Source organism: Sorex araneus, chromosome X (genome assembly GCF_027595985.1).
Source record: "Sorex araneus isolate mSorAra2 chromosome X, mSorAra2.pri, whole genome shotgun sequence".
NCBI classification, from domain to species: domain Eukaryota; kingdom Metazoa; phylum Chordata; class Mammalia; order Eulipotyphla; family Soricidae; genus Sorex; species Sorex araneus.
The window spans coordinates 145,085,842-145,106,792 of record NC_073313.1 but is presented as its reverse complement, the minus strand read 5'-3'; the positions used below and the strand labels follow the sequence as shown (position 1 = coordinate 145,106,792).

Sequence of the window (20,951 nt, the reverse complement as noted above, 5' to 3'; positions counted from 1 at the left end):
TTAATGCAACAACACAAGAAAGCAGAGATGCTAACAGCAACAAAAATGCTTGCTGAGCTCTTAAATATATGCTGGACAATGGGTTAACTACTTTATAGAATTCTTAAAGTTGGCTTTATACCTTGTAATTGATTTAAAGCGTGCAGCCATTTGAGTTGAAGTAAGGCCTAAACAAAGACTGGATATAATAATGTAGAGAATGAATTTAATATCTGTTGTAGAGAAAGTAAATTACCTTTGGAGTCACACCAAACTGGCTTTGAATCCTTTCACTTAAACTTATGAGAGGAGGAAAGGCTGGAACAGAGGGGTAGGGCTCTTGCCTTGCATGCAACTGGTCCAGGTTAGAATCCAGAGCCTTGTATGGTCTCCTGAGCCCTTTCAGGAAGATTTCTGAGTGCAAAGCCAGAAGCAAGCCCTGAGAACTACTGGAAGTGCTTTCCCACCCTCCAGAAGAACTTAGGAGAGGAAACACTATCCTCTCTATGCCTTACTTAATTCCTGCATAAGATAAAAATCATACTTTTCTTGGCGCCAATATTTTTATATTTATCTTTTAAGTCAATGGATTTAGCAACAGTCACGCCATCTTTGGCTACTTTGGGACTTCCCCAACTCTGTTAAATAATCACTGTTCTTCCCTCTGGCCCCTTAGTAACAGTTACGGCATAGGCTAAAAGGTCTACACCTTGAAGCACTAAGGCCGAATTTGAGGCATCTGCACCGAATTTGACATCTTCGGCATAAGCCCGAGTGAGATGAGGTGCCAGTGCCCTGGACACCGGTCTGATCTGGCGAAGGACTGCTGGTAATCAAAGCATTTCTGCGGGGCAGCGGCGAGGCAGGCCATCGGCGGCGAGTGAGGGCGCATTCCATTTTTTTAATAAAAAATTTAAAAATATAGAAAAGAGAGAACTTTTCCATTACAATGGCACCAAAAAAAAAACCTTTTATCTAATAGGGTACCAGTTTGTTGTGACATAATATGTGTTGAAAGAAACACATACTAATTTAGAAAAATGAGGGGGAAATGGCATTTTTAGTCTGAAATAATGCATAGGCAATCAGACGACAGACAGTTCCGTCCTTCTTCACTTACCTTCACATCCAATCCATCTTGAAAAGCATGGCAGGACTTAAGGAATAGTGCTTAGAGTAGGGCACCTTAAACGTTTCCACTAGGAATCCTCAGGAATGTTACGCGGATGAGTGCGGCAGGAATACCTCAGATTCACTTCACATTTGATTTTGAAATAAATTTTGATGGTTGTAAATTTGGAGCCATTTACTATTGCCAAAAATTTCACAATCACCTCCCCCTTTATTCAGTTATGCAATCCCTATATATGGTTGTGATCTACAGTTTAAGAAGCTAGGACTCATAGCCCTGATTTGGAAGAGTGTGATCATAAGTTCAAATATTCAACGTTCCACAATTGCAGAATACGATACTGAAGGATCTGTTATCTCAGTCTAGCAGCTATGTTGTCTGCAATTTCTGACAAATGATTTCTGTCTGCTCTACAAGCAGGTGTCTGTGAGTTCCACAAAATGGGGTGAATCCTGTGGTGAGCACCACAACCAAAAAGATTAGTGAGCAGCACATCCAGTAAATGTGTTTGCTGGTGAGCATGTGTGAATACTGTAGTGAACTTTGGGAGAGCCCTACCTACAAAACTAACTTGCATGCTTCAAGTAGTGTGAAACCCAGTGAGCACAACTAAAAGGAGTGCAAATCTTGATGAACACCACAGCCAATGTGCAAGCAAAGCAACCTGACATGCTATCCCTGGCAAGGGCCATAGCCAAGCATGTGTGCAATATATGTCACTAATCATCCACAACCACTATCATGAGAGTGGAAAAGTCAAGAGAGGGAGATTAGAAGCATTTACAATTTTTTTTATTGAATCACTGTGAGATAGACCATTACAAAGCTGTTCAAGATTGGGTTTCAGTCATCTAATGTTCCGACAAAATCTGCCATAGAAGCACTTTTATTTTTTTATTTTTTAAAATTTTTTATTAGGGAATCACTGTGATGTACAGTTACAAACTTATGAACTTTTGTGTTTGCATTTCAGTCATACAGTGATCGGTTACCCATCCCTCCACCAGTGCCCATTCACCTCCACCAATGATCCCAATATCCCTCCCACCACCCCCACCCTATCCCCCACCACCCCACCCAGTCTCTGCGGCAGGGCATTCCCCTTTGTTCTCTCTTCTTTTGGGTGTTGTAGTTTGCAAAAGACTTATTCAGTGGCCTTCATGTTCGATCTATAGTCTACTTATAGTTCGCATCTTCCAACCGGAATGGGTTCTCCCGACATCCTCTACTTGGTGTTCCCTTCTCTATCTGACCTGCGTCTAGAATCACTTTTAAAAAGAAAAGTTTGACAAAAAGGCTGCAAAAGGAGGCATGTCTAGAGACCAGATGGTTCTCCAAGCAAGGAGTAACCCCTGAGCACCCTTGAGTCCACGGTTTTTCTTTTAAAAGAGTCAGAAAGAGTTAGAAATAATTTTGAGGTTGTCAAGGAAATAGATGAGGTTGTCAATAGTCTTAGGAAAGTGAGAAGGGATTTGATAATTGGATGTTAAGTAGCAAAAGTCAGAGCTAAAGTGCACTGCACATAATATTCTTAAAATTTAAAATGTTTACTTATTGATTGGTCTAAATTTCAATAACATCCCACAGCAATTTTTCTGTTTACTAGTTCCATGCTTTCTCTGTACTGCCTATCCAATACTATAAAGCAATATATCCTACCCATTATTTTGTTAAAAGTTGAAAACTGGTATTTACATCCCCAATTTACATCCGCAATTGTCTTGAATACAACATTGTGTGAGCGAAGGCTGTCTTGCTTGACTTCCTAAAGTCTGGGGCCAAAGTAAGCTGAATTTGAAAACAAAACCCGAAATGTCCGGAATCAGGTAGAGACACACAGGGCTTTGTTTCAGGGTCTTGATGCAACGCATCCTCTTTGAGCACTTCAAATAGTTTCCTGCCTGCCCCGAACGTCCTAACAAATTTGGCAGCTGTCATGGCATTCAAATCGTGACCCATGGCTAAGGGCAGCTCTCCCGCCCTAGAAAGTTGTGTGTGCGTGGTCCTTCTGATGTGCTCTTCAACAACAGCGAGGACGGACAGTTCTCTGCGACGCCGGTGCGGGAGGTCACGCATTGGTTGATGCCAGTGGTCGTGGGAAGCGACGGGGTCGCAAGCTGAGCGGGCCATCGGCCGGGCAAGGGCTCAGGCGGAGGACACAGCGGGGTGGGCAGGACGAGATCTTTCATCGGAGATCAGGAACACGCACCCACTGGGGGGGCGGCGGGGGACAGGAGCAGCGCGCTCGGGGACGGGCCAACGCCAAGCCCACGCCGTGGGGGCAGCGGAGCGCGGCGACAGCACGACCCGGGACCCTGTGCTGGACGCCCAAGGAACGCTTCTCGCACGGTGGACCAGAGAATTCTCTGCGTTTCCCCTCCCCACCCTCGCTCGAAAGGCGAACGACGACTCGGACCCTTTCGCTGACGCCGGCGCAACTGCCGGCGCCGCCTGATGACGCGCCCGTCGGCCGCCTCCGCCACGTCTCCGACTTCGCAAACGCTTGTGGGAGCGAAGCGACAGGACGGGCCGAGATGGCGGCAGCGGCGGAGTCGCCCGGACACCCGGAGATAGGATCGCCCAGGCCCCTGGTGAGCTGGGGATCTGCGATGAAGGGACCGAGGGGGAAGCCCAGCACCCCCTAAGGAAGTCGGGTGACGGGCTTGTCGCCTACGAGAGCGGGGACCCCTGGCTCCCGGCAGGGCCATCCTTGGACCTTTGGTCCCCACCAGTCCTCAAAGCGCAGCTGTTGTTTAGGCTGACTGCGCTCCTTCCTGCCATCCTTCCTGTCCCCTTCCCTCTTCCCACGGCTGATTTAAAAAAAAAAATTTTTTTTTGCTTTTTGGGTCACACCCGTCATTGCACAGGGGTTACTCCTGGCTCTGCACTCAGGAATTACCCCTGGCGGTGCTCAGGGGACCCTATGGGATGCTGGGACTCGAACCCGGGTCCGCCTCGTGCAAGGCAAACGCCCTACCCGCTGTGCTATCGCTCCCGCCCCTTTCCACGTCTTTTTGTGAACTCCCCACTCACTCTCCCCCCCGCCCCAGACTCCCAGGACTTGTTCTTGCCCCCTCTACTTGATAAACGCGAAGCTGTAGTGGAACTTCAGGACATTCCTTTGGCATTTCTTCTAACGTGGTTGTCAGCTTCTTCGGTGACTCCTCGGCACTTTGCCCTCCTCTTCATAATATTCTTTTGTGCCTGTCCTCACAGGGCATAGAATTTCGATTGGAAATAAAATGCAAAGTCTGGATAAGTATTTAAGAACACAGATTTGAAGTAAAATAAAGTTTCCTGGGCTGTAAAGCACCCACTCTGCCACTTGTGTCAACTGGGGCAAGACATTTCATGAAGTATTTCTTCATCTGTAAAATGGATATTAAAAAAATACCTGCCTCCAAGACTTTTTAAGGAAGGTGAAGTAGTTTATGTAAGGTAGTGTGTAATACAATGATTAGTCCTGTGAAACTGGAGTGGAACTAACTCACCATTTTGCTCTTAAGTATCCTCTCTGAAACAAGTTCTTAATCAGTACCTAAAGTGTTTCATTGCATAGCACGACCTCGGTAAATGATACTGATCCTTTACTTTCTTTGTAAATTGGCAACTTAACATGTAGAGGACTGAATTGGGAGTCTGGTGAAACTGATTCTAATTCTGTTTCTACTTACGAGCTTAATTCGCTCATCCCATTCATTCAGCAAATATTTAATGATCTTCCTTTATATCCCAATCACTCTTTTAGGCACCGAACATACAGCAACGAAAGAGTGAGTGGGTCCATGTTCTCATGGAGCAGTTGTGACCTTGAGGAAACCATTCTGAACCCTTTATTTGAAAAATGCAGATATAGTATCTCAACACAGGAAAGTGAGACAACTAAGTAACATATTTTATGTTTTGTGCCCAGTGTGACACAAAGATGCTTAACTGGCTTATTTCACTTAGCGTAATTCCCCAAGGTACATATTTATTTTTTTAAATGGCAGAATGTTATCTTTATAAAAAAATTGCTAACTACTGGTTTATATGTGTGTAACACATGCACAAACACACTACATCTTTACCCATTCTGTCGATCAGTTAGGTGATTTCTTTTGTTCTTTTTTTTAATTGAAACACTATGAGATAGTTCAAGCTTTCATGTTTGGGTTACAATCACACAATGATCAAACACCCCTCCCTCCACCAGTGCACATTCCCCACCATCAATATCCCAGGTATACCCCCCTTTCCCACCCTAACCCTGCATCCATGGCAGACAATATTCCCCATATTCTCTCTCTACTTTTGGGCTTTATGGCTTACAACAGAGACACTGAGAAGTCATGTTTGGTCCGTTATCTACTTTCGGCACACATCCCCCATCCCAACTGATTCCTCGAGCCATCATTTTCTTAGTGTCCCTTCTCTATTCCATCTGCCTTCTCCTCTCCGCTCATGAAGCAGTTTTCCAGCTATGGGGCAATCCTTCTGGCCCTTGTATCTACTGTCCTTGGGTGTCAGCCTCATGTTATGATATTCTATACTCCACAAATGAGTGCAGTTCTTCTATGTCTATACCTCTCTTTCTAACCCATTTCACTTAGCATGATACTCTCCATGTCTATCCATTTATAAACAAAGTTCATGACTTCATTTCTCCTAACAGTTGCATAGTATTCCATTGTGTAGATGTTTCAAAGTTTGGGTCACACCAGGTATTGCCCAGGGCTCACTCCTGGCTGTGCTCAGGAGTCACTGGCTGACAGGTCTGGGAAGACCATATGTTGTGCTGTGGATTCAAATCAGGAATGCTGCGTGCAAGGCAAGCTCCTTGTCTCTTCTATATCTCTCTGACCCCAAGGTGATTTTTAAACTATAGTTTATTTTCAAATAAGGAGATGCTACATGCAAGGCAAGCACCTTACCTCTTCTAAATCTTCTTGAAGTGGGGTGATTTTCAAATTATAGTTTATTTGCTGGTGAGGAAATGAGACTTGGGAAGGTTTGATGATTTCCTAAGAAATTACAATCAGTAGACAGGCCTGAAATTTGAACCAAAGTCTGTTTCTTAAACTAAGACTATTTCCATTGATGATACCCAGTCTCTTATTGGCAAAAGGCACACAAGTTGCAATTTGCTAATGTATTTGAAGCACAAGAAAACTTTGTAAAATAAACCTTAAAACTTAAGTCTGCTCAATTTGTGTGCTCTGGGGTTAGAGAGATAATATAAGCCACTTAAAATATCATTACTATACTATAGCACATATGGCCCTTACCTTGCACACAGTTGACCTGGGTTTGTTCTCCAGTACCTCAGACGGTCCCCTGAGCCCTTCAAGGAGTGATACTGAGTTCAGAGTCCAGAGTAAGCCCTGAACACAGCTGGGTTTAATTCTTTCTCTCCATTCATTAATTTTAATTGAATCAGTGATATACACATTTACAAAATTGTTCATGATATGATTTCAGTCATTCACCCGTGTACTTTTCCCACCACAAATGGTCCCACTTTCCCACCCCGTCCCACCATCCACTGCCTGCCACTATGGCAGGCACTTTTCATTTCTCTCTCTCACTCTTGCTCTTATTCTTGCACTCGCTCTCTTTCCCTCCCACCCCCCTTTCCTTTTGGGCCTTGTGGTTTGCAGTACAGATAATGAAAGGTTATCAGGTATGTCCCTTTACCTGTCCTTTTACCCCTTTCTATGCCTCCCATCCCCCGCACAAACACACACTCATGATAACGTCCAACCATTGACCTATCTTCCTGGCCCCATTTACCCTCACCTTAGATATTAGTCTCATATCCCACAAATGAATGCCGTCATTCTATACCTGTCCTTCTCCTTCTGACTCATTTTACTCAACATGATTGTCAATCCATTTATAAGCAAATTTCATAACTTCACTCGTTCTAAGTGTTGCATAGTATTCCATTGTGTAGATTTACTATAGTTTCTTTATCCAGTCATCTGTTCTTGGGCACTCGGGTAGTTTCTAGATTCTGGCTTTTGTGAATAGTGTTGCATTGAACATCAAAGTGTGGCTGATGTTTCTGCAGTGTGTTTTTGGTCCCCCAGGATACATTCACAGAAGTGGTATTGTTGAGTCAAATGGGAGCTCAGTTTCTAGTTTTTTGAGGAATGTCTGTAATTGTTTTCCAAAAAGGCTGGACCAGTTGGCTTTACCACCAAAAGTAAAGGAGGGTCCCTTTCCCCCCACATCCGTGCTACCGCTGATTGTTCTTTTTTCTTTTGGATGTGTGCCAGTCGCTGTGGTGTAAGATGATATATCATTGTTGTTTTGATATTCTAAGCTTTGTTACTAACCTAGCCCTGGGCCAAAGTGCTCAGTTCCCCCACCTATACATCTAAGTAATAGTTAGATTGTAAGGTTGTTATTATTTTTGGATTTTGAACCAGAGCCAGCTCTGCTCATGGCTACTTCCTGGCTTTGGACTTAGGGAACACTCCTGGCTGGGCTTGAGGGATCATTTTGAGTTCCAGGAATCAGACCTAGCTCTGCCATGAACAAGGCAAGTGCCTTACCTGCTATACTATCTCTATGGCCCCAGGATTATTATTTATTGAATTAACCCATGTAAAATACTTGATAATATGCCTGTCACATAATATCTCAAAAATATTATTTCTTATTGTCTGCAAAACTGGGAGCTTTAACAGGCAATGAGGAGCTACTATTTTGAGAAAGGTTGGGGTACAAAATTATGAATAATGAAGGGACCGCCATGACAATGATAGTTGTAAATGATCACCCTGGATAAGCAGTGAGTACTGAAAGTAGGTAAGAGGATATACATGAAAACCTTTCAGTACCTTTATTGCAAACCATAATGCACAGAAGGAGGGAGAGAGAGACAGAAGAAAAGTACTTGCCATAGAGGCAGTGCTGGCTGGGATTTGGCAGGAGGGAAACTGGGGACATTGGTCATCGGAAGTATACACTGTTTAAGAAAGTTGTTGGAACATTGTATGACTGAAACCCAAATCATTAGCAACTTTATAACTATATCTCACTGTGATTCAGTTTAAAAAAAAGATAAACAAAACAAGGAATTTGACAATATAGTGTAAGAGTTTCCATGGGGTAATGCCCAGAATCTCTGGGCCAGTTAATCTGTTGTAATTGTTCTGGGAAGAAGTGATGGCTGTCAGAACTCCTGCATTCGTGGGAGACATGACGATTTGAGGGGAAAAGTAGGAGACTTGAGAGTTTGGTCTGCTAGGAAGATTATGTCTTAAAATTAGTTTTTTATGACTATATATAACAGGACCGAAGTGATAATGCAGGGGGTAAAGTGTTTGCCTTGCACGCAGACCACTTGGGTCTTATCCCTGGCACCCATTATGGTCCCCAAAGCCCACCAAGAGTAATCCCTGGTTGCAGAACCTGAAGTCCACTAGGAGTGATCCCTGAGCACAGAGCTAGAAGTCAACCCTGAGCACCTCTAGTTGTGGCCCTAAACACAAAGACAAAAACAAAACCATATATATTTAGCAGTCATCTGGGAAATCTTGTGAAAATGCAGATTCTGATTCAGTAAACCTGGTATAAGGCCTGAGGTCTGTAGTTCTAATCTGCTCCAGAGTGATGTAGCTATGACTCTCAGTACCCATTTTTTTGAAAAAAAAAAAAAAAAAGACGGGCAAATTATGAAGACAGTGACACCCTGAATAGAAATGTATCCGGAGTGAGAGGGCCCTAACAGTTGATAAACTCATTTTTATACTTGTTGAATTTGAGTTGCTGGCAGGCAATTCAATAAATATGCAGCGTACAAATTTAAATCCATTCGTGGTCCTAAAACCTGGACTTCAGGACTCAGGAGATGTTAGCACTAGAAACATTGATTTAGGAATTATCTGCGTAGGGTTGAAAGACAAAATATACCTATGTATTTAGGGAGCAGAAATACAGAAATACAGAAATGATAGAAATGGCTGTGGTCTAGGATCTGTAAGGAAATTGGTTCCAGGTGAAGGGATGCACTAGCGATCGTGTTACTAGCCACTACTACATCCTCTTTCCCACCAAATCATTAGAGCCAGACTCTTGGACTGAACTGGTTTCTGCTTGGTGCACTTTGCCTTTGTCGACTCATCCACCTCCTCAACCCTTTTACTATATCTCCTACCCTCTTCTCTGATGCAATTGTAAATGAGGTTATATCCTTAATTTCCTTTTCCTTCAACTCATCATTTCTTTATTGAAATGGAACACAGTTATGTGTATTAACTTTGTGTCATTACAGAACTCCATTTATCACTTCTCTTATTTTTTGAAATAGTCCTTATGGAAGGGTTAGAGAATGTCAAGTCTGGGAAATCCTATGGTCTGGCCTTGGTACTTGGTGGGACAAACAAGTATATTCTCAAGCCCTTGTGCCTCTACTGTATCGCCTAAAATGAAATTACAAATATTCAGATAGCCCTTGGTAGGAAAAAAGTTTCTCAATCCTGCCTTAGGAGTTGCCTTAATGTGTATAATGTATATTATCCTGTCATCTGCATAGTGATAGTTTAATAGTTTTCAAACTTGGATACCTTTTAATATTTTTATTGTACCTATTTGCTTTGACCGGACTTCAAAAACTATGGTGAAAAGTGGTAAGAGTGGTTAATTAGCCTTGTATAGTTTCAGATCTTAAGGAAAAAGTTTGAATATTTTACCATTTTATGTTATGTTAACTGTTGGTTTGTCAAATATGGTCTTGATCATGTTGAGATAATGTTAATTCTATTTCCTACTTATTGAGTTAATTTTCAAATGGATATTTTTAATCTTGTCAGTTTTTTTCTTGTTTATGGATATGGTTGTGTGATTTTTTTTGTTGAAGTGGTGTTGTAATGCATTACATTCACTGATTTGTGTTTTTTAATTATCCTTACAGTTCTTGTATGACACTCTCTCGGTAATGATTGTTAAATTTGTTGGATTTGATTTGTAAAATTCTTGTTGAGGATTTGCATGTTTTTCAGCAATATCTACCTGAAGCTTCTTCCTTTCCTTCTGTACCCTCCACCCCTTTCTAATATTGTCTTCGGGTATGTTCCCTTTGAAAGTTTTGCAGATTTTACTGGTGAATCCATCTGGTTTTAGGATTTTGTTCTTTTGAAAGACTGTTGAGGGGCTGGAGCGATAGTACAGTGGATAGGGCGTTTGCCTTGCATGCGGCCAACCCGGGTTCGATTCCCAGCATCCCATATGGTCCTCTGAGCACCACCAGGGGTGATTCCTGAGTGCAGAACCAGGAGTAACCCCTGTACTTTGCCAGCTGTGACCCATAAAGAAAAAAAAAAGACTGTTGATTACTGTTTTTGTACTTGCGATTGGTCTATCCAAGTTCTCCATTTCTTCCTGGCTCATTCTGGAAGATTGTATGATTCTATGCATTAGTCAATTTATTGTCCAGTTTGGTGTTCATAATAGTCTCATCTGACCCTTTGTACTTCTGTACATTAGTGATGTATTATGCCTTTCACTTCTGATTGTTTTATTAGGGTTTTCTGTTTTTTTCTTGGGGAGCATAGTGGGTTGTTTTTTTTTCTTTTTGGGTTACCGGTGATGCACAGGGGTCACTCCTGGCTCAGCACTCAGGAATTACCCCTGGCGGTGCTCAAGGGACCATATGGGATGCTGGGAATCAAACTCGGGTCGACTGCGTGCAAGGCAAATGCCCTACCCACTGTGCTATCACTCCAGCCCCCATAGTGGTTTTTTTTTTCTTTTTTCTTTTTGCTTTTTGGGTCACACCTGGCGATGCACAGGGGTTACTCCTGGCTCTGCACTCAGAAATTACTCCTGGTGGTGCTCAGGGGACCATATGGGATGCTGGGATTTGAACCCGGGTCGGCAGTGTGCAAGGCAAATGCCCTACCCGCTGTGCTATCGCTCCAGCCCCACCACCATAGTGGGTTTTTAAAAAATCAATTTAAACAATTGAATTGAATTGAACTTAAAAATTAAGTTCAAAGAATCAGCTATTGGTTTCATTGATTTTTGCTGTCCTTTTAATCTGTTTCATTTTTTTCTGCTCTATGATTTTTCATTTTGTTTATGTTTTTCCTTCTTTTCTAGACTCAGAAGTTTATTGAAATTATTTTCATAGTATCTTTTTTTCGGGTGTGATGCACTTCCTCCACTTTTCCTGATGATTGGAGGTGCCAGGCTGTGTGGAGTTGATAATTATTATTTGTAAGCTCTGCCTGGCTCTGTGCTCAGGGATCACCCATTTGGGCTTGGGGGTATAAATGCTGCTGGGGATCTAACCCAGGTCAGCCTCATTCAAGACAAGTGCCCTACCCACTGTATTGTTGCTTGACCACAAGATTTCATCTTTTCTTATACCTGAGTAGTAATAGTCCTTTATATATCAGGTCATTTCTCCTTTCACCTATTGAAGCATTTGTGTTGTTTCCAGATCTTGGTTGGCTGTTGTAAATAGTGTGATAATGAATGTATTTGAGTACCTTTTCAAATTAATGTTTTTGTAGTCTGAGTTTTGATAGAATCTCTGAATCATATAGAGCTAACCAAGCTGACAGAGTCTACAGGAGTGAGTGAGAATTTCTTTTTCTCTTTATCTTTGCCAGCAATGGTTGTTTCCAGACTTTTTGCAGTGACTCATTCATACTAGTATGAGGTTATTATTTTATTACCAGTTTGATTTACATTTCCTTGATAATTTCTTCTAAATGTATGTCTTTGGGGTAAATATTTGTTCAGCTTCTCTTCCCATTTTTGGTGAGGTGGTTATTTTTATAATTGTTGTTGATGAGTTTTGTGCTTTATATCTTTTTGATATTAACCTTTTGTCAGGTGGTGTACAGTGTATGAACATTTTCTCCTACTCAGTAGATTGTCTTTTATTTTATGTCAATTTTGGGGGGTGGGGGCTTTGGCCACACACAGTTGTGCTCAGGGTTTACTCATGGCTCTGTTCTCAGGGAATACACCTGGTTCTGTTCTCAGGGAATACTCTTGGAGGTCCTCACCCCTGAGGTGCTGGGGATCAAAGTAGGTAGGCAGCATGCATGGGAAGCATCTTAACCTCTGTTCTATCTATCTGGCCTTAGCCATCATTTCTTAGACCATGCATAAACTTACTATTTTGAAGTAGTTCTGTTTGTTTATTTTGCTCTGTTAGCCAAACATATCAAATCTTTGCAAACACCACTGAAACCAGTGTCATGTAGAGTTCTGTGTATTTATCTGATGGAAATTATGAATTTGAGCATAATATCAAGTTCTTTGATGTATTTTGAGTTAACTTTGTGTAGTTTCTAAGGGGTCCAGGTTCATTTTTACACGTGCTGATTTCCCAGCAAAAATTTATTTAAAAGGCTTCACTTGCTTCACATCTTGCACCTAGCTGCTTTGTTGTAAATGAACTATCCATGCATCTGAGACTTTATCTCTGGACTCTCAATTCTGTTCCATTGGTCGGAGTTTGATTTTATTTCAGTATCTTGGAATTTTAATTGCATAGCTTTGTCGCATAATTAAAATGAAATTAATGAAATTTCTTTCCCCTCCCCCCCACCTGAGCACCCATTATCTTTTTTCTTAGAATTGCTTTGGGAGCTTTATGATGCCTTATGAGTTTAACAGTATTTGTTCTGTGTCCTTGAAGAATGCCATGGTAACTTTGGAATTGTATTGCATTTCTAGGACACTGGGTAGGATGGTAATTTTAATTGTTAATTCTTCCAAACCATGACATGGCATATGTTATCACTTTCTTGTGTCTTCTCTATTCATAGTTATATATAATTTTCATTAAACAATTCTTTTGTCTCCATTTTTGATTCCTAGAAAGCTGATTTTGTTCCACACAATTGTAAATGGACTTAACGAACATTTCTTTCTCTTCTACCTAATTGTATATGAATATTTAAAAGTTTTCTGCGTGTTGATTTTTAATCTTCCAACTTCCTATTTTGCTTTATTGTTTCTAGTACTTTTTTTAGCACAGTCTCTAGGGTTTTATACCTATCTGCAAATAGTGGTTATTTGACTTCTTTGCCATCTTGATTTTGGTCTTTGGGCCACACCTGTGGGTGTGCAGGGCTTTTTTTTGTGCAGGGCTTTTTGCTCTGTACTTAGGGACCACACCTGGCAGTGATTGGGGGATGATATGTTGTGCTGGAATTTAAACCTGATTTGGCCGCAAGCAAGGCAAGTCCCTTATCCCCTATATTACCCCTTTGTTCCTTCATTTCCAATTTGAATCTTTGTAATCTTTCTTGCCAATTACTCTTGCAAGGAATTAAAATATTATGTTGAATAATAGTGGCTGCAGTGGACATCCTTTTTGTAGTAACTGATCTTTAATAAAAGGATTTCTGTTTTTTACCATTGATAGTATATTAGCTGTGGTTTTTGATATATGGCCATATGTGTAATCACAAAAAGGGCAGCGGCTCTTTATCTCTCCCGCCGCCCACGTTTGGGAGTCTCACGCTGCTTCCCCTACCCTGAGGAGGTCGATGGCGATGGGCAGGTGAAGGAAGGAAGGAGGACCAGGATGGTTGGTCTCAGATGCAGTTGATTCTATTCCCATCCCCTTTCTCCTTGGATTCTCCTCCTGCTTCTGCCTCCCCCATGCTACTTCATTCTCCTTCTTGATCTCTACTCAATCCCCTTCTGCCTCTCTCATTCTCCTTCTCCTCTGGCCCCCATCTGAATCCCCCAGCCCAATCGTACAGCCTAGTTAAATCCCAAAGCATGAGGGGTTGGGGTTTACACATAGGTGTCATCATACAATCAGCTTGTGTAAGGTCCTTCCCTCTGGGGAAGCTACTTCCAGGACAGATTCTTATCCAGCAACACGACGCCTAATTTGGGTGTGTTTCTCCTCTTCTTCGTCCAACAAGCATACATTCATATTAGTCATTTTGTATGGACACAGTGAGAGATACATTAAACTTATAGAATTGCTCTCCTGGGGCCATCTCAATCTCTGACTACAGTGCTCAGGCCAGATTAGTCTTTCCTATCCCTAGCAGGGTCCTAGTCTTGTTGTTATTTTTGGATCATGACAGCATTTGTCCATGATCAAACTCTTAACTTATAGTTAAGAATTGTGACGCTTTGGCCTGGCCCATATTGATGCCAGGGTAGCTCACAGCTAGCCATGGGTCCTTTCAGTCCCTCGTCGGGACCCTGCTTTAGGGGTGCTAGGAACTAAGGGCAACTGAGACTTAAGTCAAGAAAGTAGATGCCCAGGAGGGAATATTATTCAAAGCCAATTAAATCCCAAGTTACAAAAGCATATTATTAACTGTTTTCTTGTGTCTATACAAAAAGGACATTGCTTTAAAGTAAACTATTCAAAAGAAATAAAGAGAGGCAAAAGGCAGTATTTAGCTCATACATATAAAATCATAGATTTGTGAGGAACCTGACTGTACAAGATAACAGTCTGATTAGGGGGAAAAGGTGATAGAGTGGTTGGGGAAGAAAGGGTAGAGAGGAGTTTACAAATAAAGTGGAATGGAAGTGCCTCAGGAGCACTGTGATGGGTATCACCCGAAAAACCTAAGCTCTCTGTAGCAAGGGAGAAAGGACAAACCAGTGATATCCTACAGCATCAAGTTTGTTCTATGTCTGTTTTATTGACCTTTCCACACTCAAGGACGAAGTCGGCCAGCATTCATGCTGCTTGGCTGATGATATTTGGTGTTATTAGAACGATGTCATCAGCGAAGTGGAGGTGGTGTAGTTGCCAACCGTCTATCTTCACTCCCATTCCTTCCCATTCCAGTCATCGCATGATATTCTCCAGGTTTGCACTGAACCCCTCTCTTTACGTCAATGATCACTTTTTTGTAGAATGGTGAGATCCTGGTGGTGAATTCGTAATACAGCTCGCAGAGGATCCTGATGTACTGAGATTGAATGCCCTGTTTGTCTAGGGCTTCGATGACCGCTTCAGTCTCAACAGGCCAAGTGGAAAGGTCAGACTGCAGCTGAATGTCACAGAGACAATGTTCATGAGAAACGGACTAGTTCCTGATGTTCCATTTTCTCTTAATGGAATGGACATCTCTGAATGGAGCAGTTATGTATACCTAGGTCGAGAACGCAACATGACAAACGACCTGGTACCTGAACTGTGCAGGAGGAAGAGAGCAGCGTGGAACGCCTTCTAGAGTGTTGAAGAAGTGGTTAAGAGGATGAAGAACCTCCTGCTCCAGGCACATCTTTTTGACTCCACCAATCTTCCTGTACTAACTACGCATTAGGGACCTGGAAAACAGGATGAGAACGTTATTTGGGTATCCCAAAGAGGAATCGAAAGAGCTGTGCTTGGAGTATCACGTTTCACTCAAGTGAGAGACGGAATCTGGAGTTCCCACCTCCGTTGAAGATCGAAGATCAGGTACGCTGTCTTGTTTGCCAAGGTGTTGAAAATCAGATGAGCCGGATATGTAATGCGTTTTAGAGATGACTACTGGACTAGAGCTGTTACCGACTGGATTTCATGGGACGTCAAAAGACCACGAGGCCGCCCACCTACGAGATGGTCAGATTTCTTCATCAAGACCCTGAATGAACAGTTTGAGGCTCTTTGTGTTCCTGGTGCAAGCGGACACCATTGGGCTACAGTAGCACATGACAGGGATGAATGGAGACATTACTGGTGCCCATTTGAACAAATCGATGAACAATGGGATGACAAGTGTGATACAAGTGATACAAGTGTTTTATCGAAAGATTTTTATTGCAGTGCTGCAAATTTCAATACTGTTAATAATAGTTTCATGTATGCATTGTTCCAACAGCAAACTTACCACCAGTCCCAATGGACCCTCTCACTTGCCCTTTTTTCCCCCACTCCCAGTAAACTCAGTTCTTTGGACAAACTTTTCAGTTCTGTTCCTTTAGGCCTTTTGTTGCACCCTTACTATGTATGTTTGTATCTCAAATAAGAGAGAGATCATTCTGTGTCTGTCTCTTTTCATCTCACTGAATTCACTGAGCATGATACCCTATAGTTCCATTCATTTAGCAGCAAATGGTATGGTTTCATCTTATTTTACTGCCAGCTAGTATTCTATTATGTAAATATACCACAACTTCTTTTTCTATTCATCTGTAGTTGGACATTTTGGGGGTTGTTTCTATATCTTGACTGTTAAGCACTGCAATGCACAGATACATATATATCCTTTTACATTAATATTTTTGTGCTTTTGGGGTAGATGCCAAGAAGTGGTATTGCTGGGTCTTATGGAATTCTAGTCTTAACTTTTCTGTGTAGTCTCCATATTGCTTTCCATCATGGTTTAAAAGTGGTATTTCCACTGACAGTGAGAGATTTTTTTTCTCACCACATCCACACCAACATGTGTTATTTCTTAACTTTTGGATATATTTCATTCTCACTATTTGAGATATCTCATTGTTGTTTTGATTTGCATTTGCCTAATCATAACTTTTGGATATATTTAGTCTCACATATTTGAGATATCTCATTGTTGTTTTAATTTGCATTTGCCAAATCATAAGTGATGATGAGCAATTTTTCTTGTGCCTTTCTGTCAGGGCTTTGGTTTCTGGGGAGTTTCTGGGAGGGGGTTGAATTTGGGGCCACACCTGGTGATGCTCCAGGGTTACTGCTGGCTTTGTACTCAGGAAGTACTCTTGGCTGTGCACAAGTTACCATATGGGGTGCATGGGATTGAACCTGGGTCGGCCACATGCAAAGCAGGCATTCTACCTGCCACACTGTCTTCAGCTCTTCGGGGGAAATTTTTAATTACTGTTTCAGTTTTTTTACTTGTGATTGGTCTAGTTAGGATTTCTACTTCCTCTTTGTTGAATAATGGAAGTTTGTATGATTCTAACAATCTAACCATATCTTTTTGGTTTTCAAGCTTGGTGGCATAGTGTTTTGTAGGAAGCTGTTTGGATTGATTTTTTTGGTATTTCTGAGGCATTTGTTGTCATTTCTCCCTTTTCATCTCTGATTCTGTTCATTTGAGTTTCTTTTTTTTCCTTTATGAATATCCAAGGGTTTATTAGACTTGTTTATTCTTTCAAAGAACCATCTCCTTATATTTTGGGCCCTTTGTTTTGTTTTCTGTATCATTGATAATTACTCTATTTTTTTATTAGTTTATTTTTAATTAGAGAGTCATCGTGAGGGTACAGTTACAGATTTATACATTTTTGTGCTCATGTTTCCCCCATACAAAGTTCGATAACCCATCCCTTCACCAGTGCCCATTCTCCACCACCAGTAAACCCAACATCCCTCCCACCCTCCCCAGTCCCGTCTCCCCCCACCCCACACTGCCACTATGGCAGGGTATTCCCTTTTGTTCTCTCTCTCTGATTAGGTGTTGTGGTTTGCAATAAAGGTATTGTAATTACTCTATTTTTTAATTATCTCCTGCTTTCTACTCACTTCGGCAGTCATTTGCTCTTTTACTAGTTTTTCAAGCTGTGATGTTATGTGGTTCATTCAAGCTTCTTGTGTTTTCCTGGTTTGAGCCCGGAGAGTTGGGGATTATCCTTTACCTTTTGTTGCACCCTTAAGAGAGGGATCATTCTGTGTATGTCCCTTTCTATTTTAGTGCTTCTTTTGTTGTATTTCATAGGTTCTGATTGTGTCTTCATCCTCGTTTGTTTTTAGGAATTTCTCTAATTCTTTTTAAATTTGATTTTTGCTGCAGTTGTTATTTAACAGAATGTTATTCAATTTCCAAATATTGGATACTTTCCCAGCTTTTTAATGATTGATTTCTATCTTTGTCACTTTTTCTTCTGAGAAGATACTTTCTCTTCTGACAGGATTTTATGGATGTTCAGATTGTGTCCCTACTACTACTCTATCTTTGAAAATGGTCCATATTCACTGGAGAAGAATGTATATTTATTTTGAGGGTGTGAAGGTTCCTTAATATGTCTGTTGGGCACTGTTTTTTAGGTTCATCTTTTACGGCATTTGCTTTATTGATATTTTGTTGGTTGAGTTGTCCAATGATGAGAGTGGGATATTGAAGCCTCTTAGTACTGTTCTGTTGCCATTGATGCTTCACTTTAGATCTATTAATAGTTGCTTTATAAACTTTGCTGCCCCTTCATTTGGTGCATGTATGTCGATGATATGTAGGTTGATAAGATTCTCTGTCAATTCCTTAACCAGTATATATGTTCATCTCTCATTTTCTTTAGCTTAGTTACTATTTGGTCTGAAATAACTATGATTGTCCCTGCTTTTTTTATTCTGTTGTTAGCTTGTATGACTTTTCCAGCCTTTTACTCCGAAATGTGTTTATCATGAAGTTTAATTATGTCTCCTATAAGCACCAGAAGGTTGGATTTTGTTTCCTTCTGCTACTCTGTGTCATTTTATGGTAGAGTTAATTCCACTTATATTTAAATAAATTATTGTTAGAAATAAATTTGTTGTCATGATAATATGAGGTTTTTGGCTGTTTTCCTTTTTATATGTGAACTTTCAGTATCATTGCTGGAACTGTATTCGGTTGTCAGCTTCTGTTTGAGAATGTTTATATCCTTCACTCTGAGTGACAACCTTGCAGAGTAAAGTATTCTTGGTTGGAAGGTTTTTTCTTTTTTTTTTTTTTTGCTTTTTGGGTCACACCTGGCGATGCACAGTGGTTACTCCTGGCTCTGCACTCAGGAATTACCCCTGGCCGTGCTCAGGGGACCATATGGGATGCTGGGATTTGAACCCGGGTCGGCCGCGTGCAAGGCAAACGCCCTACCCGCTGTGCTATCTCTCCAGCCCCTGGAAGGTTTTTTCATTCAATACTTTCTATGTGTTATTCTATTCTTTCCTTGCTTGTAGCATTTCATTAGAGAAATCTGCCAATTTAATATTTTTTAATCCATGTATGAAAGGTTTTGCTTCTCTCTTGTAGCTCTAAGATCTCTCTGTCTGTGGATTTTGCCATTTTGGTAATAAAATGCCATGTTATTATTTTATTTGAGTTTACTCTGGTTGGTAGAATTTGGACCTCTTCTTTTTTTGCATGATTTACCACTTCTTTTTTTGTGATTTTTATGCATTTTATTTTCATAATGTAGTTCACAGTAGTTCATTACAGATAATATTCAAACAACCACCCAATCAGCAAACATCTTCCCACCACAATAAGAGGGAAGTGTGTGAAGGTTGTTGTATTTCATTCTGGGGCCATTTAAACTCATATGTACAGGAATACAAGCAACTGTGTTAAAACCAAAATTTAAACCTCTTACAGAGTTACCAACCTACTCTTCTGGTTGGGGAAATTCTCACCAATTATTTCTTCAAGTTGTCTTTCTTATTTTCATCTTCTGTAATTCCTATGATTCTGAGATTGTTCCTCTTGGTATTGTCAGTAATATCCCATATATTCTCTTTATTTTCTCTCATTCTTTTTACTGTTTTTTTCTTGATGGATTCACTTATTTTAACTTCTTCTGTACTGCTTCTGATTCTTACAACTATATTCCTTTACTTTAATTTGACCAATTTCATTTACTTTTTCTTTCTATCAAGCTTTCTTCAAGTTTGATTCTTTGTTCAGATGTGATTTTTAGGTTATTGACTGTCCAATATGTTAGTTGTTCTAAAGCCTTCTTCAGGCAGATTTCAGAGATCTGCTGATGTTGGGGATCCCTCTGGACTTTTGGTTTCTTTTGACACCTTTTTCATTTTTTCTAGTATTAAATCAACACATGACTATACTGGGGGTGGGTGCCAACTCTTACACACCAGAAAGGGTCCAGACCAGGCAGAAGTTCTGGTGCAGACGGGCAGGTTGCTCACACTCTTGATATCCCCAGAGCTGGAGACCAGTATGATTGGATGGATGGACCCATAGTTCCTAGCTTTTATCATCAGTTGGGTGTTGAATATTGTCTATTGCTTTCTTTGCATCTAAGTTAATGTGATTTTTATCTTTCCTATCGATGAGGTATATTACATTCATTGATTTGTATATATTGAAGCATCTTTGCATCCCTGCAATAAATCAATCTTGGTACTGGTATATTGTCCGTTACGTATTGTCAAATTCAGTTTGACAATTTTGTTGAGGATGTTCAAATCTATTCTCTTCAAAAATATTTTTTTTTAATTTTTTATTGAGTCACCATGTGGAAAGTTACAAAGTTTTCAGGTTTAAATCTCAGTTATACAATGCTTGAATACCCATCCCTTCACCAGTGTTCATATTCCATCACCAAGAATCCCAGTATAGCTCCACCCCGACCCCTCACACCCCAAAGCCCCCCACGCCCCTAAACCCTCCACCCTAAGCCCCCCCCCGCCTGTGTAACTAATAAATTTCACTTTACTTTCATTTTGATTGCATACAATATTTCAACAAAACTCACTATTATTGTTTGGAGAGTCTCTCCCCTAAAGTCAGACCTGCTGAAAAGGAAGCATTAGATAATTTGTTTTCCATTGCTGAGGATGAAGAGGTATGAGGTCGAGTGACCACACTTAGCGGCCTCTCAGTTTTGGGTTTCTGTAATTTAGTATTTTAGTAACTAAGTCCAGAGAGATATCTGCCAGCAGTTGCATCGTTGCCAACTTGTACTTCTCAGTTACATTATATTCCACATATGAGTGCAATCTTTCTATGTCTGTCTCTTTCTTTCTGACTCATTTCACTCAACATGATGCTTTCCATGTTGATCCACTTATATGCAAATTTCATGACTTCATGTTTCCTGACAGCTACATAGTATTCCATTGTGTAAATATACCAGAGTTTCTTTAGCCAATCATCTGTTTTTGGGCACTCTGGTTTTTTCCATATTGTGGCTATTGTGAACAGAGCGGCAATGAACATGGAAA

At 40.9% G+C, this 20,951-nt stretch overlaps 1 protein-coding gene across 1 annotated transcript in view; it reads left to right on the top strand.

Moving 5' to 3' along the window:
- Positions 1 to 3,523: 3,523 nt before the first annotated feature.
- YIPF6 (Yip1 domain family member 6) overlaps positions 3,524 to 20,951 on the top strand; it is a 56,902-nt gene continuing 39,474 nt past the window's right edge. The window contains exon 1 of the mRNA XM_055122682.1: positions 3,524 to 3,702. Within this exon, the coding sequence (XP_054978657.1) occupies positions 3,646 to 3,702 (57 nt within the window). The 5' untranslated portion in view covers positions 3,524 to 3,645. The remainder of the gene's footprint in view (positions 3,703 to 20,951) is intronic.